At 39.3% G+C, this 23,685-nt stretch overlaps 1 protein-coding gene across 1 annotated transcript; it reads left to right on the forward strand.

The window, feature by feature from the left end:
• Positions 1-6,666: 6,666 nt before the first annotated feature.
• Positions 6,667-22,830, forward strand: LOC125905849 (serine/threonine-protein phosphatase 6 catalytic subunit-like). The gene is made up of 7 exons (XM_049604120.1): positions 6,667-6,834; positions 9,038-9,133; positions 9,617-9,682; positions 16,072-16,213; positions 16,325-16,404; positions 21,281-21,490; positions 21,878-22,830. The coding sequence occupies exons 1-7, from the start codon at positions 6,760-6,762 to the stop codon at positions 22,124-22,126; spliced, it is 918 nt and encodes a 305-aa protein (XP_049460077.1). The 5' UTR covers positions 6,667-6,759; the 3' UTR covers positions 22,127-22,830.
• Positions 22,831-23,685: the final 855 nt, after the last annotated feature.

Here is a 23,685-nt window from a genome sequence, read left to right on the forward strand (position 1 = left end):
CATGGCCATGAGCTTTGGACAGAACAAAAAAGGAGGTGTTGTAAATGCTTTTTCAGAGATAGATTTCTTTGTAAGAAGCTATCCTTTGGTGAATTCTCATCTTTTGAATATGTGCCATCTAAAATAGAAATTAAGTTCTTACCATATATCATATATATAGTGATTTACAGGCCACCTAAATACTCTCCAAATTTTCTTGATGATTTTACTGAGATGCTTTCAATTATTTGTGCTGAATTTGACTGTGTTGTCATTATGGGTGATTTTAATGTCCACATGGATAATGTCTGTGAGAAAAATGCCACATAACTTTCTCCCACACTTAACACATCTGATCTCTCTCAGCATGTGAGAGAGCCAACCCATAATAGAGGACACACTCTAGATCTTGTCATTACGAAAGGTGTTAATGTTTCAAATGTCACTGTGCTTGATGTTGCTCATTGCTGGGTATATTCTGATCTGTCAGTGACTCCCAAATTTGTCCATGTATCAGCAAATGTAAAAAAAAAAAAAAAAAAAAGATACCTTAATGAGAACACCAAAACACTTTTCATAGAATATGCCACTATTTTAAATCATGTTGATGATCTGTTGAATTTCTACACTTCTAAAACTGCAAATGTGATTGATGCTATTGCTCCTGTTACAGTGAAATTAGTCAGTAATAAGCAAAAGGCACCACAGAGGAACACTCATTCTGTAAGGGTCCAGAAAAGGGAGTGCTGGAAAGCAGAACAAACATGGTGTAATTGAGGCTCCACATTCACTTTGAAATCTATAATAAAAAAAAAATGCATTTACAATCTGATCCTGAGAAGTGTAAGGCAGACATTTTTCTCATCATCAAAACAGTAACAAGTGTTTTTACTACTGCAGACAGATTGACTAACCCTCTAGTTCCAATATCTCCAGAACTAGTTTCCATCAGCAAATGTAATGAGTTTTACTTTTTTAATAACAAGGTTGATGATAACAGATGTGCGATTAACTCTTCACTGCATAGGAAAAATTACCATTAGCCTACTGCATTCTTCCCAAGGTAACTGGTTAAGTATGACAGCATTTAAGTCCATCAATGACAAAACACACTGGAAGAAACTGCCCCCAGTCTCAGTTTCTCCATTTGCTGCCTTGATGTTTTACCCACCAGCCATTGAGCCTCTCCTGAAGCAGAGCAGTCTTGATGCCATTGTACTGAACAACTATTAGACTGTTTTAAACGCCACAGCCACATCAAATCTGTAACGTCATCTGCCTATTACATTGCTAGAGTCACAGGACTAATGTCAAAGCAAGACCTTGAAAGGCTTGCCCACACCTTTATTTCCAGTAGATTAAATTACTACAGTGGTCTGTTTCTAGGACTTTCAAAACAAGCTGTTCAGCAACTTCAGCTTACTCAGAATGCTGCTGCTATGTTCCTGACAAAAACTAGAAAATATGACCACATTACTCCAGTTCTAAAATCCTTACACTGGTTACCTGTCACTCAGAGAATTGATTTCAAAATCTTGATTCTTGTGTATAATGTATCTGTTGCTCAGCGCCCAACTATATCTCCGACATGCTTGTGACAGCCCTTTAGGGCCCTTAGGAGATCTGGGGCTGGCCTACACATCGTCCCGAGAGTTAGAACAAAACATGATGAAGCAGTGTTTTGTTATCATACAGAACAAACCTGGAATAACCTCCCAGATGATGTTTAACAAACCCCAATAACCTTTTTATCTTTGCACCTCTTGTCTGCACTATTGCTATTTCTAATGGTGATTTTTAAATTGTAAATCATTTGGTAATTAATTTTACCTTTTTATACCTTTTTCTCTCTTTATATTTTATTGCAAATCTGTATCCTTTATTATGGTCTATATTTTATTGCTCTGTCAAGCATTTTGAATTGCCCTGGTGTATGAAATATGCTATACAAATAAAGCTGCCTTGGTTTGCCTTACCAAGAGTAGTGTAGAAGAGTCAGATCATGGATACAAGCAGCCAAAATGAGTTCCCCATTGTAGGGTGGCTGGGCTTAGACTTACAGATAGAGTGAGGAGCTTGGACACCCACAGAGAGCTCCTTCACATCAAAAGGATCTAGTTGAGGTGGTTCGGGCATCTGATCAGGATGCCTCTTGGGTGCCTCCATTGAGAGGTTTTCAAGCACTTCCAACTATTGGGACAACCCGAGTTTGACCCAGAATTTGCTGGAGGGACCATATATCTCATCTGGCCTGGGAACACCTCCCCTAGGAGGAGCTGGAAATCCCTGGGAGAGGGAAGTTTGAAATGCCTTGCGTAGCTGCCCCAGAAAAGTGGAAGATGATAGATAGATTGATGGATTATTCATTGTCTCCTTCTTCCTTGACCTCCTCTGCCACTCCACTCATCCTCCAAGCTGCCCTATCCATTCATCCCCCTACATTCCCCCAACCCTTTTATCTTCAAATTTTCCCCATTAAAATATATCAATCATATTTGACAAAAAAAGAAAAAAAAATGAAGTACAAAAGGAGTATAATAGTGACTACTAAGTCAGGTAAGCTCAAGTTCAGGTGTGTTGGAAAACAAAAAGTATAAAGTGTAAATTAACTTTCTAATGTCTCTGTGATTGCATATTAATGTAGTTGGTTTGAAAAATGACTGAAAATGATTTCAGTCTGAGTGTAAAGATGATTTGTGTTACAGCAGGGCATATCTTTGTAGAATGTTTTATTTTTTTCTCAGACCATAGTTTGGTTTGTTGCTGACATGGAGAGAGTGATTCAATTTAATTGTATTCAAACACCTCTGCTGTCAACCTTCATCAAGCAGAAGCTTTGTAGACAAACACAGGTGGTAGTCTCCGTTTCTGCCTCAGACTTCCACAGTATGTCAGTGTACTCATCAAACAGAGAACCATCTGCTAATCAAACTGACTTCTCTCTACTGTGACTCTACTCCACAGGTTAACCACAGCTTTTGTATGAAACAATTGATTCTCTGTCTTCTGTTGAGGTTTCCCCTTGTGATATGTCAAACACGTTGCTCATCTGTCTTTAACATGTCTGCTTGTCTCTGTCTAGCTTTATGTTCGCAGGGGCAGTAAAATCAGACCAGCTGCTGCGCTGTCTGGAGGGCAACACAGTGCAGGTTCTTTGTGTGAGACAATTTAAGATAGATGAGAATGGAAATGTCTGCCTGGTGAATGCAGATTCATGATGGCTCACAGAAACAATTCATCATGCACTGCATCAAGGGCTGACAGTTGGACATCTGAGTTTGGAAACTCCTCTGACGGAGTGTCTAATTACTGGGTGGTGTTGAAGCATGATGACAGGTTTAGTTGGCACCAGCCACATCTGAGCCTTAAAGATTTACAGACACAAGATTCATGGTAAGCACGTTTCTATGAACTGGGACACCTATGCAGTTGTACTGAATTACCAATTACCAGTTTAACACCTATACTTGTACACATATTAGCCCAACACCAGTTTGTTGACTGTGTATTAGAAGTGATTAAATCAACTTAATAAAATAATAAGCTGTCAGTAGTGACAGCTTGGAGTGGTTTGTATTGGCTTGTGTTATATTGAAAGGTGTTTCTAATACTTTGTCCACTGCTATAACATACATGATGGGTATGGGCGGATTTGAAACAATGGGCCCCTGGGCAGAAAACATGAAGAAGGCCCCATCACCTATCCTCCACTGAATCAGAATCAGAAATACTTTACTGATCCACAAGGGGGAATTGTGATATGTTACAGTCACTCCAATGTAAGAAATAGAATTAGAAGAAAGTTAGAATGAGATTATAAAACAAGATGTATGTAAATATAAGTAAATAGAATAAAATAATGGGGCGTCGGAGGCTGTTGCTGCAGCAGCCCTTCGCTGTATGTCAAGGCAAAAATGCCCAAAAAATATCTGAAATAATAAGATAGAAATAAAAATAACAAAAATAAAAATACAATAAGAGCAAGACACAGATTTTATAGTTGTTTAGCCTCTTTTTTATGTTTTGCATCTTTTTCATGACGCATCTCTCTATGGTTTTGTGTCTGTAATTTTTCTGTGTGTTGGTTGTTTTGCCCTTTTTTGTAGTCATTTTGAGTGTCCTTGTAGTATCTTTGCCTGTCTGTGAAGGTATTATGAGTCCCTGCAGTTTCTCTTTGTCTCTTTGAAGTCAGTCAATGAATGAATGAATGAATCAATCAATCAATTTTATTTATAAAGCTCAATATCACAAATAACAATTTGCCTCACAGGGCTTTACAGCATACGACATCCCTCTGTCCTTAGGACCCTCACAGTGGAGTCAAATCATTTTGTGTCTCTTTGTGGTCATTTTTAGTCTCTTAGTGGTTGCTTTTTGTTTCTTTGTAGTTGCTTTGCATCTCTTTGTAGTCATTTTGAGTGTGTTTGTAATTGCTTTCCATCTCCTTGTAGTAATTTTGAGTGTATTGGTAATTGTTTACTGCCTCTCTGTGGTCATTTTGTGTCTCTTGACTGGATGCATACTGGTATGGTTTGGCAACATCACAGCACAGGATCATAAACACCTGAGGGTAGTGAAAATAGCGTCAAAAGTCATAGGAGCAAAATTACCTCAGATATAGGAAATGTATACCACCTGCTGTAGGAAGAAAGCACTTAATATTTTTAAGGGCACTAGTCACCCAGCACACAGCCATTTCCGTCTTCCCTCAGGAAAGCTTTTGCAGAGCAGCAGAGCTCAGACCTCCCACCTCAGAGATAGTTTTTACCCCCAAGCAGTCGGACAACTGAACAGTGCAAGACTGCGGATGCTGTGGATTCTTTATTATTAGTATTGTTTATTATATGCTGCTGTTATATGTTGCTATTGTTTCATTCTCAGGGTTTGTATTTTATTTACTGTATTATTTATAGGTTTTAAGGGCTAAAAGAGAGCCAGGGCAGAAAGTATTTCAACAAACTTGAACTTGAACTCTTTGTGGTCATTTTGAATCTTTGTATAGTCATTTTGAATCTCTTTGTTGTTGCTTTGTGTCTCTCTATAGCCATTTTATGTCTTTTCATGGTTGTTTTGCACCTTTTGCAGTCATCATGGGTCTCTGTCTCTTTGCAGCTTTGTATCTCCTTGTAGTCATTTTTAATCACTTTGTAGTCATTCTGTGTCATTTTGTGGTTGTATTGCACCTTTTTGTAGAGGTTATGAGTCTCTTTGTGTATCTTCATAGCTATTTTGCATCTCTTTGTGGACATTTTGAGTGTGTTTGTAGTTGCTTTATGTCTCTCTGTAATCATTTTATGTCTTTTCATGGTCGTTTTGCACCTTTTGCAGTTATCATGGGTCTCTGTGTCTCTTTGCCACTGTTTTGCAACTCAGTGTCATTTTAAAACTTTGTGGTTGCTTTGTGTCTCTCTTTAGTAGTCTTTGTGAGGTTGTATTGCACCTTTGTATTAGTCTCTTTGTGTCTCTTTGCAGCTGCTTTGCATTTTTTTATAATCATTTTCAACCTCTTGGGAGTTGCTTCGTGTGTCATGTAGTCATTCTGTGTGGTTTTGTTGTTGTTTTGCACCTTTTTGTAGAGACTGTGAGTCTCTTTGCAGCTGTTGTGCAGCTGTTTGTAGTCATTTTGAGTGTGTTTGTAGTGGCTTTCTCTCTGTCTGTTTGTATTTGAATCTCTTTGTAGTCATTTTAAATATCTTTTAAGCTGCTTTGTTTCTCTTTGTAGTAATTTTCATTTTCTTGTGGTTGTTTTGCATCTATTTGTATTAGTTGTGAGTCTCTTTGTTTCTCTTTGCAGCTGTTTGTAGTCGTTTTGTACCACTTTGTGATTCTTTGAAGTCATTTCATATTTCTCTGTGGTCATTTTGATTCACTTCCTGGTTGGTTCATGTTAATTTGTGTGACATTTCGCAAGTGAAAGCCAAGGGGACCCCTGACACTTTGGGCCCCTGGACCTGTGCCCAGTAGACCTATTCAATAGTCCATCTATAATAATGGGAAAGAATATTTGGAACAGCTGAGGCATTGGGAGGTGGTGTTCCTTAGATCACTTTGGTGTATCCAAAGGGCTAAACAATCCACAAGTCTGCATTTTGTCTTGTTTTGTTTTGTTTTGCTGTCAGTGAAAGATACTTTTCTTCACGACCACTTGGTGGCAATAGCGTCCTGCCCTGTGCTCTCTGCCCCGAGTTTGCCCTCTGCTGTCACGACTGCTTGTGAAATGCCTCATTTATGTGCAATAAAATGCAGAAGCCTGTGTACGCCATACAAAATGACGTAACTATGTAGAAAAAACAACAGCCTAATCAACAAATTGAATGTAGAGACAAATACCCAGTTTCAGAGGCTTCTTTTGTGAGACATTGTCATTGTATCAACAGAGGTCGCTGTTGCATTTGCTCTGCACATTGAACGCCACAGAGGAAAGCGTCAAGTTGACTCAAATAATGCCACTTTAATGCTACTTTCAAAATAAAGGCTTAAAAACAGCTACTAGCCTTTTCTTTAAATGCTTTCAAAATGGAAAAAGTTCTGTAAAATGAACTAAAAATTGCTTATTTACCATGATACATTTAGTTTCGGTGTTATTTATTACTGCAAGACTGTTACGTTGGTAAAGATTTTTATTTTGACGGCCTACACAGGATGTGATCAGCATAGTTTAAGTGGACTTGATACTGGTGACAAAAGTTGAAAATGAAGGAGCGGTGAAGAGGAAGAAGAAAAGGAAGTTGTTAGCCGGCTAACTACATTAGCACTCTTCTGGTTTTAAGCGTTTTGGTAATGGCGCCTTTAGACCTTGATAAGTACGTAGAAATAGCGAGACACTGCAAGTATCTACCGGAAAATGATCTAAAGGTGAGTTTAAGTAGATCATATTAACATTGACTACCGTTTGTTAATATCAATGGAAGCAAACGGCGTGATCAGACGATGTTTGTTCAGCAAGCGAGGCTAATAATTGAACTGTTAGCTGTTAGTCAGAGGTGGAGGGCTTGTTGTTATTTAATGTACATTTTATCAGCGTTACCGATCATAGCGTCATAGCGATCATCGCGTTATCAGACGCCAATGAAAATAAGGACAGGCGTATCAAAGAGGAAGATGTAACGTTGATGCTTAATGTTAGCTTAGTTACTAGCTAAACGTTAAGATTGGTGCGAAACATGGAAACCACGGCTGTTTAAACCAAACGGTAGCCTATCGTCATCAAGTTTCATCAGTAGTCTACATCAGCAACCAGGTGCTCTAAAAAGGCATTGTCAAAATTCCTCACATTTATACCATTTTGGAATGTTGTAATAGAGAACGTGCTTTGGGTTAAGTATGTGGTCCTTGCCTCTCAAGTCTTTTCTTACTAATAAAGTGAGAATTTTTAATTTGAAATTAATTCACAGGCTCTATTCAGTAAAATTTCTGCTTAAGAGATATAAACATTTTGTTAAAAAAAATAAAAAAAAATCAGACGAAACGTAAACATTAATCTTGAATTTGTCCTCATACAAAGAAATTTTGGTCAGGCATTCTAATGTTCATCGAAACATGTCATTCCCGGGTTTCTTTTTGTTTTAGGGGTGTGTATCTTAAAGTGGAAAACGTAGGAAATGTTTTGTAGTGGTTCTAAACCATTCTTTCCTGTATAACACAGTCACTATACAGCTATGAGGACTGTGTCATTATATGCAGCCTTTGTGACCTCAAAAGGCTTAATGTTGGAGCACCTTGGACTGAAGTTGGTGCTGTGATTTAGTTGATTGAAGTAGGGCTGGGTGATAAGTCCTGAAAATTGTATCAATATTTTTGGCTATATCTAGATACACAATAAATATCTCAATATTTTTAAATGTCCTCAAAAGCAGTTCATTAATGCTGGGACTGGGAGACTAAATCAAACATAACAATACTGACCAAATACCCTCTCTGATGCGACAGAGTTGTAGGGATAACTATTGTTTGTTTGTTTGTGTTTGTTTTTTCAGAAAATATTAACACAATGACATTTTTGAGTATATAACGACTAAATGGGCTGAGGCAAGCGCTAAACCAAATAAAAAAGTCTGGTGGGTTGATAAATTTACATCGCTTTACAGTAATGCAACCTTTAATTGTTATGTCATGTTATGCCATAACATGATACAACAATATCCAAAGTTGATCCAAAGATGATATATAGTCTTATATCTCAATAACGATATAATATCTTTAATATCTTCATATTGCTCAATCCTATATTGAAGTCTTGTTAACCTTGGTTATGTTTCCCCTCTTCCTGTACCACTTGGCTTTGTTTTCTGTGTGTCTTTGTGTGTTTTATGTCAATTTGAATTAGATTTTGTCTAAACACACACACACACACACACACACACACACACACATGCACACTGCTACTAAAGGGCTTTAGAGCTAAATTTGATCATGTTATTCATCCCTCTCTCCAACCTGATCATGTCTGTTAACATCTTATCTAGTAGTCGACAATGATACATTGATTTTTTTTGTAATACTTCCCTGTCTTTTATCTGTAATAAAAGGCACAATACTACAATACTAATTGCAGCATCATTTTACAAGCATTGTAATGTTACATTATTCTTTACTAGGAAGTAAAGCACTTAGCCTCTTGTAAACTAGATTGCAATCTACATAAGGTATTCTCAGCATGCTTCCTTGTTTTTGCCCTGTTTCACCTGTTAAGCCCATAACCCACTGTAACGCTGATCATATGGTAATTTAGCCCAGTAAAGAACTATGCAGGGAATTTTACGTAACTAACTTTACGTAGTTTAACCTCAGGTAGACAGGTTTTTTTGAGCCAATACTTGATCAGCTTTCCTTGAACCTGTTCTTTTATTCAACAGAAACACAATTTCCATGTCACCTGGATTGTCCAAGGTTTAAGATTGAAAAAGCTAGACTGGATCTGATTTGGTTTTCACTCCTGTCATTTCTTATCATGGATTAAAATAGTTGACCAGTAAACTTGCAGTGTCCTGCTGTCATGAAGCTGTTTTGTAACATCATGACTGTGACCATTAACCACTGTTATGTCTTACTTTTTCAGAGATTATGTGATTATGTTTGTGATTTACTGCTTGAAGAATCAAATGTTCAGCCAGTGTCTACTCCAGTGACTGTTTGTGGAGATATTCATGGTCAGGTAGGCCTAACTGACTTCCTTTTTCTTGTTTAACCCCTCCAGGAATGATAACTTTACCTCAGCTTTTACTAAATTTTAGTTTGTCCTTCAAAATGACTGAAAATCCAGCCTGAATATTGACTTTACTGATAGAGATTTTCTAGTATTGTTGCTTAAATTGAAAATAGTACACATATGAATGTCATAGGTGGCATGAACAATCTGAATGTATTAGCAGGAAAAAAGATAAGTTCTAATATCTATGAATTTAACAGCATTGTTATCGATAAGTTTCCCCAGTCATACTCTTTGCCAGCCTTAACAAATAGTTTGTGAACTTTTTGTGCTATACAACATGTGTCCACATGGATAAGTGTTCATTTAAATGCAAAATGAGATTGTTCTTTTTTATTATATAACTCATACTGTGGCACCTTTAAACAATCATGGTCAGTTTTTTGTATTCATCAAAAATATTTTTTTTTCTTTTATGTTCTTGTCTAGTTTTATGATCTTTGTGAGCTCTTCAGAACTGGAGGCCAAGTTCCAGACACAAATTACATTTTCATGGTAAGTGAGTAAGCTTTCTTTATTTACCTAAAGCCTAGTTCACATTACACGATTTTCACCGTGATTTTGACGTCGCAGAGGATCTTGAGAGCCACCTTGGGTCAGAGGTGAGTCGGCAGATAGTCTGCCACGACGAGTCCTCATGTGTGAACAAGCCTACAAGCAAATCGCCCCCTCGTCTGCGACTGGGACTGGATATCTGGCATGCTACAAAACTGGAGAAGGCTGACACGACTGACAAAGAGCATCAGCCGATGAGAGGCGGGATACATCCCACGTCAACACGCAGGAGGATGGAAGAAATGTGAGGAGGACAAGCCGCAGGGTTGCCACTTGCCAGGTCCGCTTATTAGCCACGACTTTGGGCTTGTTTCTTAAGTGGAGTTGCTTATTTGGGCTTGCTCTCTAAACATCACCTTCCTCTATATATATATCCGTCGAATCAGTTATTTAAACACATGATAGTATGTCGGACTGCACTCGCTTCTTTTGGGCTTGTTTCCACAGCCCTGGTTGCTTGTTTCTCTCCCACGATCTGGCAACACTGACAAGCGGGCTGGCAAGCAACAACAACAATGGCAGCGTCCACAGGATCATGGGGAGTGCGTTGTGTTTGGACCTAGGATAATGAAGAATATCCATGCCTTTACGCTGTGTCACCGCATTATCTGGGGCTCTGCCGGCGAGGGCTCAGTAGAGAAATCTTGTGGTGTGCACACACAGGTTGTGACGCAGTTGGCGAGACTCCCGCTTACAGAAACACATGTCGTTAGGTATGAACACTCAAAAGATTACAATAGTTTCCGCGACGCAAAATCAGGGTGAAAATCGTGTATTGTGAACTAGGCTTAATTTGCATCACAACTAAATATAACACTATAATGCAGAAGTTTATTTTTAATGAGCCAGTCAACCTCCATGTAGATTTAAAAAGGCATGTTGTAGCTCACCCACCAATCAGATGATCAGCGGTTCAATCCTCGGCTCCTCCAGTCTGCAGGTCAAAGCATTCTTTGGCAAGATACTGAATCCCAAATTGCTCCCGATGGCTATTCCATCAGTCTGTATGATAGCCTCAGCCACCAGTGTGTGAATGTGTGTGAATGGGTGAATGTGACTCAGTAGTGTTAAAGTGTAAAAGCGCTTTGAGTGGTCATAAGACTAGAAAGGCGCTATACAAGTGCAGTCCATTTACAATTTACCAAAATGTAGCGAGTCAAAAATGTAGTGAATCATGTCTTGCCTTTTGAAAAGTGCCATGTCAGGTAATAAATGTATATATATCATGAACACTACACATAAATTATATTGCAATCACAGAATCACCTGCATGATGGTCAGGTCAATATAAATTAAGCACAAAAAGTAAGGAAATTTGTGTTTGGTAGATTATTTCTTTATTGTAACAATGCTTCTTGGCAATAAATCTTATAACGTTGGAAAGCCGGTTTATTTCCCTTTTAAATGGTGCCATAAGCAGCAGAGCTGAGTAGCTTTTTTTGCTGTTGCTATTGCTATTGTTTTGAGCTTTTGTCAGCACCTGTGAGCATGGGCCCTGCTACAGGCATCAGTTGGTGTCTGCTCCAAGAATCGGCATGCCATGTTTGACTGATCTGGATAGGGCCCATGTGATAGGGCAACTTCAAGCTGGTGTTCCGCAAAACCAAGTTGCAGCATTATTTGGAGTGAGCCCTAGTACCATCTGCAAACTGAAGGCCAAGTTCCATATAATAAGGGATGTCAGAGACAGGCCACGAAGTGGGCGTCCCAAGAAGACCGTTTCCTCATCCTGTCAGCACTTAGGAACCGTAGACAGTCTTTTACAGATTTGCAGTCAAGGTGTGCAGGACAATATGGCCGACGGCTCTCTGCCCAGACAATCCGGAACAGACTGCATACAGCCAATCTCCGGTCTCATAGGTCTGCCAGGAGGCCTGCCATGACTGCCCTTCACCGTCAGGCCCATTTGTGCCGATGTCAGCAACAAATGCACTGGAACCTGAACATGTGGAGGAACGTTATGTTCAGCGATGAGTCCAGATTCTGCCTACGGCAGTTGGATCATAGGGTCAAAGTGTGGAGAAGAAGCGGAGGATGCTTTGCTGATTGCTGCACCAATAGAGTAACATATTTGGGTGGAGGCAGTGTCATGGTGTGGGGTGGCATCCCCCTCACTGGAAAAATGAGGCTTGTCATCATTGGAGGCAAACTCAATGCAGAGAGATATCGAGATGATATTCTGCAACCAGTGGCAATCCAATATCTCCACAGTCTGGGACCGAACTCTCTCCTCCAAGATGACAATGCTCGCCCCCACAGAGTGGGGTTTATCAGAGACTACCTCCAGAATTTAGAAGTGGAGAGGATGGAATGGCCTGCCAGCAGTCCTGACCTCAACCCCATTGAACATTTGGGCATGCTGTTGGTGCCAGAGTGACCAACACAACCATGTTGGCTGACTTGTGACAAATGCTGGTTGAAGAATGGGATGCCATCCCACAGCAGTGTGTGACTAGAGTGGTGACCAGCATGAGGAGGAGGTGCCAGGCTGTTGTGGCTATGTATGGTTCTTCCACACACTACTGAGGCTCCTGTTCGTTAAATGAATAAATTGTTAAATTGCCAATATGTCTTGTTTCTTCAGACTTCAATCATCCAATCCACCAAACAACACCAAACAAGAGTCAATAGCAAAAAAAAAGCTGTTTTGCATTGGCAGGGAGATTTGACAAATTTTTCATGGGCGCAACCCACATACTCAGCTCTCCTGCTCATCCCACAAATGCATGTTGCTTACAAATGTGGCATCATTTAAAAGGGAAATAAACAGGCTTTCCAGTAATATAAGATTTAATGCCAAGAAGCATTGTTACAACAAAGAAATAATCTACCTAACACAAATTTCCTTACTTTTTACTTAGTTTATTTATATAACCCAATACCACAAATCACAAATTTGCCTCAAGGGATGCTACAATCTGTACAACAGATGACACTCTCTGTCCTTAGAACCTCGACCTTGATAAGTGAAAACTCCCCAAAAACCCGTTAATAGGGGAAAACAAATGCTAATGTTTACCATGTTCACCATCTTAAAGGGGATCTATGGTTGTACGTAGACCCTTACGCACGTAGCCTATGCCGTTGTGAGTATTTTTACTTCTGCGGTGGTGTGTCTGTGTCACTCTGCAGTTACACCTCCAAAACACTAGTTGGCGGTGGAGGTTTCTGTGAAGTGCTGTAAAGTTTAATTGATTCAAAACACACCCAAAACACACAATTAATATGGCTTAATAGAGACAATTTCAAACACAAGTACACAAATTGGCTTCACTACAACTCACAGCACTCACAGACAAACATTTGTGTTAATCTGGACACGTTTTCCCCACCAATACAACATGCTTATGTTATTAGCACAAGCCTATGGCATTTTACATTGTATAAATTAGCCTAGCAACTAGCTATCTTTTCCTCTTCTCATATAAAACCAGGGACAACGGCAACATTTAACAAAGGTAACAGCAAACAGTTTAACTCCATTACAACTCAGAAAGTTCACTGACAAAACAACTGTCCCATACACAACACGTTTTTTTAAACAAATATAACAGGATAACATTATTAGCACAAGCCTATGGCATTTTACATTGTATAAATTTGCCTAGTGATGCGCAGAGGTTTCCTCTTCTCATATGAAGCCAGGATAAATCCCTAAGGATAAATCACACACAAGACTTTAAATGCTATTTTAATGAAGGCCTTACTGTCTTCACAATTTATTTTTTTCTTATCTGTGAAATAAAAGTAAAAACAAGCTCCATTTCCACTGAGGGAAACGGTGTCAGTATACAACGACAGACTGGAGGTCTGCGTCACCGCGGCACATAGTTACAATTCTGGAGAGGTGCACGTCAGACTACGGCGTAGGTTACAGCGTAGCCTCCAAATTGACGTGGAGCCTACGCTGTAACCTACGCGTCGATTTAACACAGAACTATATATTATGTGTTAGTTTAGTGTGTTATCATGTTAACATTAGCATTTACAGGATGCTGTAAATTCAAACTACTGTGGAGACTGAATGTCATTAGTTTTACAGATCATAAATCAAAGTGCTGGCAAATTAAAGTGTTGACAAACAAAATTATTTCAGTTCATCCAGAGGAGAACATGAATGTTTAACCAAACTTAATGGCAATCCATCTATAAGTTGTTGAGGTCTTTCATTCCAAATCACAAATGTTAACCTCAAGGTGGTGCAGAAGGGAAAGTCAGGGGGTCACCAAACCATTAGGATTCAGTTTGTAGGGACCATGGATATCTGTACAAAATATCATGGCAATCCATCCAGTCGTTATTGAGATATTCTAGTCTGCACCAAAGTGGTGGACCAACAGACAGACAGGCTCCACATCAGACCAGCCTTGCCATGCCTAGGGCCATGTCGATGGCTAAAAATACTGAACCATCTGTGGTTGTAAGACAAAGTGTGCAGTGTTTTTTCTTTTTAATCAAGAACCATTCATTTGTTTAATGCAAATAAATTTTCCTCCAAACAGCCTTTCTTTTTTTAATAGCAAGTTGCTGATTCAATCACTTCACAACACACAGTGGCTTCTGAAAGTATTCAGACCCTTTCTCTTTTTCACACTTAATTGTGTTGAAGATGTAATTCTAATTTGATAAAAATTGCCATTTTGCCCATTGATCTACCCTCAATAACCCATAATGACAATATTTCTGTATTAAAACTCAAAAACTGAAATCTCTTTTAAGCAGATACTTGATTAAAGGAGAAGTCCGGTATTTTGCACTTTGAGCCCCATTCCTGGGTTGTTTGATGAAATAGAGTGGTTAAGACCAAAATAGTGACGATTGCTCATTTTCTGAGAATTTGGCTTTCCCCTACCTGGCTTAACAATGCCGCCTATGGCCATGTGTCAACCTGTCCTAAAACCACCCTAAACATTGGTTTTCAAAACTATAAAACTCACCTCTGCGATAAAATTGTGGCGAGGCATGGATCAGGGCAATGATATAAAACTATGTCTAAAGCTTTGAGTGTTCCAGGAGCACATTGAGCTCAATTATTGTAAATTGGACATAGTTTAAATCCATCAGGACTTTTCTAGACTTTTTTTTAGTACCCCAGCAAGAGGAAACTTGGTCAAGAACCCAGCGGTCACTCTGAGAGTTTTGGAGGTCCTCTGCAGAAATAGGAGAACCTGCTGGAAGGATGACCATCTCAGCAGCACTTCAACAATCAGGCCTTTATGGTAGAGTGGCTTGACGGAAGCCATTCTTTAGTAAAAGGCATATAAAAGCCTGCTTGGAGTTTGACAAACTGCATTTAAAGGATCATGAGAGCATGAAGGAAAAGATTCTCTGGTCTGATGTGATGAAAATTAAACTCTGTGGGCAGAACTGGCAAACATCAGGTACTGCTCATCACCTGGCTAATACCATTCCCACAGTGAAGCATGATGATGGCAGTGTAATCCTTTCACCGATAGGGACAGGGAGACTGGTCAGAGTTGAGGACAGGATGAATGCAGGCAAATACAGAGGTCCTTGAAGAAACCCGGCTCTACAGCACATGTGACCTCAGACTAGGGCGATGGTTCACCTTTCAACACAACAATGACCTGAAGCATACAACCAAGACAACACCAAAGTGTTTCAGGACAAGTCTCTGACTTTCTTTGAGTAGCACAGACTTAAACCCCACAGAACATCCGTGGAGAGACCTGAAGATGACAGCTCACAGATGCTTCCTATCCCATGTGCCAGAAATGAAAAAGTTCCCAACTCCAGGTGTAGCTTGTAGAGACTTATCCTAGAAGACTTGAAGCTGTAATTGCTGCCAAAAGGCCTGTGAAGTACTGAATTAAGGGGCTAAATACTTAAGTAAGTTAGAGAGATTTCAGATTTTGATTTTACAGAATTTCTAAAAGGATGTTTTCACATTTCTATTATGGATTACTGAGTGTAGACTGATGGGCAACAACCAATTTTATCCATTTAAAATTACATTTACAACATGACCCCACCACAGCCAACTTTGGTGCATACTTTTGCGTACCCACAAATTTCTAATAGCACTGTTTCACACAGAAGTTTTCCTTATGCCTTGAACTCCAGCTGATAAATCAGGTAAGGGATGTACACAGGCTGGAAAAAGCTTTGAATGATTTACATGTTGCTTTACTAAGTAGGGGCTTATTGGCAAACAGCAAACTGATTGAAAGTAACTGTAGTTATTCTGCACTCAGGCTGTTCAAATATGAAGATGTGCTGTCTTTTAGAGACACTGAGTTGTTTTGTTTTGGATGAATAAATGGAGACTCTTTTTGGTCACCTATGGCATCTTCTTTTCCTTCCTCCAGGGAGACTTTGTAGACAGAGGATATTATAGCTTGGAGACATTTACACATCTGCTAGCTTTAAAAGCAAAGTGGCCGGACCGTATCACACTTCTACGTGGAAACCATGAAAGCAGACAAATAACACAAGTGTACGGCTTTTATGGTAGGTATACATGCATCACTGGTACTGTTTATTTATGCAAACATTATGTTTCACAAGCTCATCAAACCATGTTGCCATGTATGTTCTGCTTTTTTTTTTTTTTTTTTTCAGATGAGTGCCAAACAAAATATGGAAATGCCAATGCCTGGCGGTATTGCACCAAAGTGTTTGACATGCTGACAGTGGCAGCTGTAAGTTCATTAATGATTCTCTCACATTGGTTACATGGTAACATTTTCCTGTTACGCTTTTTTGAAGTGTAACATAACATTTGAATGTTTGTTAGCTGGTAGTATGTGTACACATGGATTTAATCTCTACCGCAGATACAATTTAGGGTGCTTTCAGACCCAGATTTTGCTTGCTTTGGTCTGAATCAGGGACTAATTTTGTTACAAAGTTGCATAATTGCCTAAAGTTGGTTTGTGTTCTCACGGCAGCATTAACAAGCGGCCCAGATAAAATGCCTTGCGCAGGAAACTGCTCTTGATTGGTCAAAATTTCCATGTGGGAAAAATCCAGGAAGTAAACAAAACGTTGAAGAGCACTCTTGCAAGATGTATGCAACACTTCCTAATGTCATAATGGAGGGACTACTATGGGGGTTGATTTAAGCACTGGCCATCCTGTACTAAATTGCTTGCATTGTACATTTTAGGCAAACCATATAGTTTAAAAATGAGTTGCAGCTCCAACTAGAAAACAATGTTTTGAGGCATTGGATGTGCTGAATGTGCATATAAAGGCAGTACAAGAGGAGGCGCACATTAATAATCCCCCAGGACTGTAACATGCTCATGCTTGTTTAATCTAAAAAATGCGGAATTCTGCTGCAGTTGGTTTGGATCAAGGTTGTAGCATGTTCTCACCACAAATGAACTGCACCAAATTTGGCTTGTTTTGGGGTGCACCTGAGTGCGATTGCTGTGTTCAAACCTGCCCAAATGAACCACGCTAAGAAGGCAAACGAATTTGAGTTTGATTGAACCGAACCAAACAGAGCAGGTGTGAAAGCACCCTTAAAGACCTTTAAGGACACCACCAGTGGTTTTCAGCCCAGTTAATCCTGTGTGCTCACACCTTACATTACCGATAACCATTTCCTCAGTCGTGCATTTGTGTTGTCACTCTAAAGGAGTTTTTAATAATAATATTATAATAATATATTGGATTGATACAGCCCTTTTCTTGATACTCAAAGGCACATTGCAAAGAACAACAAAACAACAACAATAATAATAATAATAGTAGTAGTAATAGTAATACAAAGATGGAATAATCCACAAGAAGGGAAACAATGCAGAGGGTGAGAAAAAGAACAGTTTTCTATAGTTTGTTAGCAGTTTTGAAGAGGTGTGTTTGGTATTGCTTGAAGGTTGAGAGTGAGGGAGAGTCTCTGATGACTTGAGTGCAGGAGCTCAGACAGGGAGAGGGGAGCCAGGTTGGGAAGGGCTTTATAGGTGATAAGAAGTGAATATGCTGGGAGATGGGGAGCTAGTGGAGGTTATGAAGGATAGGGGTGATTTGGTCACAGATGTGGGAGTGGGTGACAAGACGAGCAGCAGAGTTCTGGACATATTGTAGTTTCTGGAGACAATCTTTATTGAAAGAAAAATTAGATATTTTAAAGCATTTAATAGCTGTAAGAGCATTTTAGTTGTAACCTTTGTCAGGGGATCCTACCCTGGCACTTTTTTTTCTAAAAGCTCTGTTTTTATGGTTTCTGTATGCACTCTGGTTCTTACTTACATTCAAAGAACAAAAAAACATTTCTAGTGTGAATCATTTTATTTTAATTGTGATGTAGGGAAGGGTCGGCTGGCCACCCCCAGCTGTAAGTTGAGTAGCACTGCGCTACATCGTTGGATCAAGTATAACGACAACCTCTGTCCAATTAGAACTGCTTCTAGGCAGGACAATGTCCTGCTAACTGATCAAACACAGAATTCAGATCAGTATTAGAAAAGCTATAAAGGGAATGACTCACACTAATGGAAGATGTAAGTACAAAGTAGTTATTTGGTTTAAACATGCAAAACCACTGGGATGGTCCTTTAACTCCATCCCAAAGACAAATCTTGCAGCTCTTAAATGGGGAACAAATGACGTCAAAGAAGTGACAGGAACTATGTAAATCTGAGTTAGATGTCCTCTCTTGTTATCTTGCAAATATTCTTCTCAAACGGTCGCAGTATTGTAGGTCTCTGTTGTATGGAGCACAAAAAAAGAGCCCCATAGACAAAACACAGTTAATTATGGTAGCAGCATAAGCACCAGAACTAATATAGGTCAAAGTGTCCATTAGAATAAAGTGATTACACAATGCCTGGTGGTTAGCCATCCAATAATATGGTTCTTCCCATAATCATTCAGTGGTAGGTAATCTGAAAAGTTATTTACAGAGAGTCTCTGCTATGCTGCGGTCAGTGATCTCCTTCAGTCATTAACAGTATGCTGTGGTACAGTGTGCACCTTCACTTGAGCTGATATCAGAACAGAATATTTTTGTTTGCCAATTTTTGTTAAGGCACTTTTAACAAATTTTAAGTACCATGCAATGCATTTATTCATTTGCTGTTACTGTTGATGTTGCTCCACTCATTCTGGTGCCTCCCTTGCCTCACTGGGGTGGCAAATTAGCAGGCGAGTCTTCACATTTGTAGTGGTTGCAGGGTGAGGCAGCTTCTTCTTACAAAGTCCACAAACTAATCTTTGCTGGTTATTTTGCCGTCTAGGGTGTGAAACCCAAAATGCTTCTCAGATGCTTCTGTTGTGATTAAATGATCAGTATGGCTTTGCTCGCAAGTGACAAGCTACATTTTTATTTCTTAGCTCAGCTAAGTTAGTAGTAGATAGTTCAGTAAGAAGTGTAAATTTTGTATTCAAACAACTGTTTTGAACTGTTAAAGGGCGTAAAATTTCAACTTAAGTCCCTGTCAGATCACCAAACAGCGCCTGAAACCTCCTCCATCCAAATCTTTCCACTGCTTTATCTTAAGGTTGCCTCCACTAATTTTTCCATCTGTCAGAACATCACACTCTGCATTTCAATACTCATTGACATCCCCTCTGCACTTGCCCTGGGGGTAGTCCACGCCGCCATCTAGGGGTGTAACGGTACACAAAAATCTCGGTTCGGTACGTACCTCAGTACACAAGTCACGGTTCAGGTTTTTTCGGTACAGTAATGAAAAAAATAGACAACTATTAAATATCTTTTATTTATTGGTAACCTTATTAAAACATACCACCACAGCAGTTAACTCTTTTTACACAATTTTTGAATGAAACAAATATATATAAAATCCTGCTTTTTCACATTGTTTGAATGAAAATAGAAATATAAAAGTGAAAAATAAAATCCTGCTGTTTTTTAACACATTTTTTGAATGAAAAATATAAATATACATTTCTGCTTTAACAGTTTTACTCAATTAAAATAAAAAGTATAGTGCAGCTGGTCAGCTTTAAAGCCTGCTCAGATTCAGTTTTACTAGGAACGTACTTAGCTTTCCCACTTTGTTAAAGTGCAGTAAACAAAACATACTTATATCTAAAGTGCAGCTTAAACAATTGTACTCAACTAAAAATGGCGTTAATTATTTCTTTAGCGCGATGGTCAGGAAAACGCTCTTTCTTTTTTTAAACGACGACGATATCGTAGTTTGCACTACTAGTTTACTAGTTTACTACAGTTTTCTAGTCGTGCCGGTTAACGTTCAAACTCGGGTGGTGTCGCTTTAGATGCGTTAGCATGTTAGACGTGTTTCCAAGTACATACCCGACCGCTGTTCTGCAGTGTCGGCACACTGCTTTTGTTTTGTCCACTAGTTTATTTCCATCTTTGTATTTTACCCTGAAACCAAAGTGTTCCCAAACGGAGGACTTAAGGTTTACGGGTGGGTCTTCAGGTTTGTCAGGCTCACTTGCCGTGCTGTCAAAATGCGAGAATGCGCTGCACAAAGTGAAAGCGGGGATTTACAGGACTTGGTCCGTCACTCAATTATGTCCGTCGGGGAACTAGATATTTTAAATGGTTCAGCTCGCAAAAACGGAATTAAAATAAAACAAAATAAAATAAAACAATATCCTGCGCCCAATAATTCGGTACAGGGTCGTGCCGAACCGAAAGTCGCGTACCGACATGTACAGTTACGGCCCTACCGCCATCATAAGTTTCATTCCAATTGTGTGAAAACCTGAAGAAAACTTGGTGGGATTGACTCTTAGAGGGCTGAGGGGGCAAGTGAACAGCGACGGTCACTCCAGAGGTCTGTCACCCACAGTGCACAGCGTTTATGCATTTGATACAAGAAGATACATCTATGGTTAGGTGGCAGTAATGTAAGTAAAACTCTGCTTGCAACACCAAAAAAAGGAGAAGATGACAAATTGGAAAATCGATAAACTAATAAATTAAACAAAAAAAATAAAAATACTAGAAACTGATGCAGCTAATTACTAGGTGCCTGCAGATATATTGCAATTATCCAGTAAAGACACCATCACCTCACAGAGTAATCTGCGGGTATCTGATGATTTGTAAAAAAAAAAAGAAAGGCAGTATAGCGCTAATTCTGCAACTGGCGGTCGATGTGTTGGCCTGAAAATGAACAAGGGAAGGTGTGTTCCAATTAAATCCCCCACTGCTCCCCCACCCACTCTCCTCCCGCTCTCCAAGTGGCCTCTGTGAGATTTAAGCTGTTATGAAATACCAAGGGCCGAGGGTAAGTGAATGAGGACAAGTGGAACTACTAATGAAACACAGTGACCCAAATACTGTTGTCTTTTTTTTCATACTTGCAAGCAAGTGCAACATCATGAATGTTTTTGAGGAGAGAGTGTCTGAAAGTGTGCGCTATAATGCCCATTCGAATACCCATGACTACCAGGACAGGAGGGAGGTTTGCAAACCTCCACTTTGGAATGTGACTGATTTTGAATTTGTCGAGTCAGGATTTTGAAGACATTATCAAAGCTGATCAAGTTAATGACTTGGGTTATATTTACTGTGATGTTTTCAGATCTATCTAATTTTTAATGGAATCTTTTAATCTCTAATCCCAGTTGATAGATGAGCAGGTCCTGTGTGTCCATGGTGGTCTTTCACCAGACATCAAGACATTGGACCAGATCCGCACCATTGAACGCAACCAGGAGATTCCCCACAAGGGAGCCTTCTGTGATCTTGTGTGGTCAGATCCAGAGGATGTGGACACCTGGGCTATCAGTCCACGAGGTGCAGGTTGGCTGTTCGGCTCCAAGGTTACTAATGAGGTATGTTTTGTTGTCATCTCATCGGTATCGGCCGATATAATTGGCCAACATACTTTTTTTTATTAAGCACAATGAATGCATATTACATACGTTGAAAAGCATTGTATTTCATGTCTCCATCTGCTGGTGGGCCATCACGATAAGAGAATGAATATATAATATGATGTCAGTTCCACTGCAGAGAGACTTATTGATCAACTACGTGATTAAGACTTGATTGAACTAAAAAACTGATGTATCAGTATTGGTTATCGGCCAGATGAGTCCTGTTTTATCGTCATATCAGTTATTGGCAAAAAAATCTAACATTGTGCATCGCAATTTGAAACTAATCAATCAAAACACATGTAATACCAGTTGCATAAAAGTAATGCTTGTATCTTTTAGTTTGTGCACATCAACAACCTGAAGCTCATCTGCCGTGCACATCAGCTGGTTCACGAAGGCTACAAGTTCATGTTTGATGAGAAGCTGGTGACCGTGTGGTCAGCGCCTAACTACTGCTATCGCTGCGGAAACATAGCATCCATCATGGTCTTCAAGGACGTCAACAGACGAGAGCCCAAGCTGTTCCGCGCCGTCCCTGACTCCGAGCGTGTCATACCTCCCCGAACAACCACCCCCTACTTCCTCTAATGACAGAAGCCACTTCTCTCTCTCCACTCCACATATTTTAAGGAATTAATCGAAGTAAAAACCCTTTTAGGTCTACAGCATCTTGAATAGCAAAGGGTTTCTTCCAAAGCTACAGTCTCTTTGCACCACATTTACTTTGTTCTGTCACAAAAAGAAAAAAAAATTCTTTTCTACCCCTAATGAGAAAATGCTACCTTTTAAATTCCCTCCATATTTTAATAAGAAAATGGTTTGATTTTAATTTTATCTATCCGACTAAAGCAAATAAAGCATTTAAACTGGTGGTAACTGCCAATAATACATGTTCAAATAAAGTTATATTTTATTTATCAGTGTAGCAGTTTGAGCTCATGGTTGCCTTTTGAAAGACTGGACTACTTCTCTGTTGGGATGACTGTTGTTTCTGGCATTAGGAAATAAGCTGTTGTAATAATTGTTCCTGTTTAAACACCAGCTATTCAGCTGCTGAGCCCACCAGTCCCACAGCATTCTGCCTTAACTGTGGGATTCTTTTCAGTTTGTTTTTAAAAAGTATCCTATGTTACTGCAGACACATTTTATGATGAGGTGAGTTGTTGCAACAGTGACTTTTATAAGCAATATTTAAATCTGAAAATAACATTTCCAGGGCATTTGTAGCAGAGAATGGTTCGATTTGATGTTGTTCCCCAGTTTTGTAATTTCAATAAAACATTATTCCTTAAGTCTTGTGAAAAGTAGTCACTACAACTTCAAGTGGATTCTTATAATGTAGTCCTAACCTAGGGATGTCAAACATGGCTGCCAAAGGGTCCAATCTGGCCCACCAGGTGACTAGACTAAGAGTTGCAATGTTTCAGGAGCAATTTAAACAACATGTTGCCTACTTTGTGTAAAATTCTGCTTCAGAGGCTTTTCCACCCTGACCAGAATACAGTTCTCTGATGTAACAATAAATCCTTGTTGTGACCATGTTTAAAGATACTGAACATTGTGCAAAATATTATCAGCAGCTTCAGTTTAAAAGAATCTGTATCAGACCATATCACATATTTATCAAGAAATGTATGGATAGATGCACATGAAATGACAGTGAGAAGTTGACTGACTGAATGTGGAAAAACTTAGACATTGTTGAAATTGTACTTATTTTTCTTGAGACATCTCACTGGCCCTAGGAATGTGACAAAGAGCTCAAGGCATCGACCTTGGGTCATATTCACAAACATTCTGTGAAACACTCTCAGAGACCTCTAAACTTAGCCTAAATTTTTTTTTAGAAAGCAGTAATTTGTAGTTGAAAGACACTTATACCTCTCCTCTGCCACTTCCCCTGGACGGTTAGGACCCTCTACAAAAAGAAACAATAAGTTGTTGGCAGACCCATATTTATGAATTGTCATTTTTGCAATTAAAAATACAACAACTTCAATAATACTTACAAAAACCAATACCTTGGGGTGTGTTTGCACCCCTATGCTATCTTAAAAATAAAATAAAAATGCTTACCAGGCAAGCATGTGCACAGGAGTGTTCACACATCAAGAATGAGGCTCACATGCATGAGCCACTTAACAGCT

This window comes from Epinephelus fuscoguttatus, linkage group LG18 (assembly GCF_011397635.1).
Source record: "Epinephelus fuscoguttatus linkage group LG18, E.fuscoguttatus.final_Chr_v1".
Taxonomy (NCBI): domain Eukaryota; kingdom Metazoa; phylum Chordata; class Actinopteri; order Perciformes; family Serranidae; genus Epinephelus; species Epinephelus fuscoguttatus.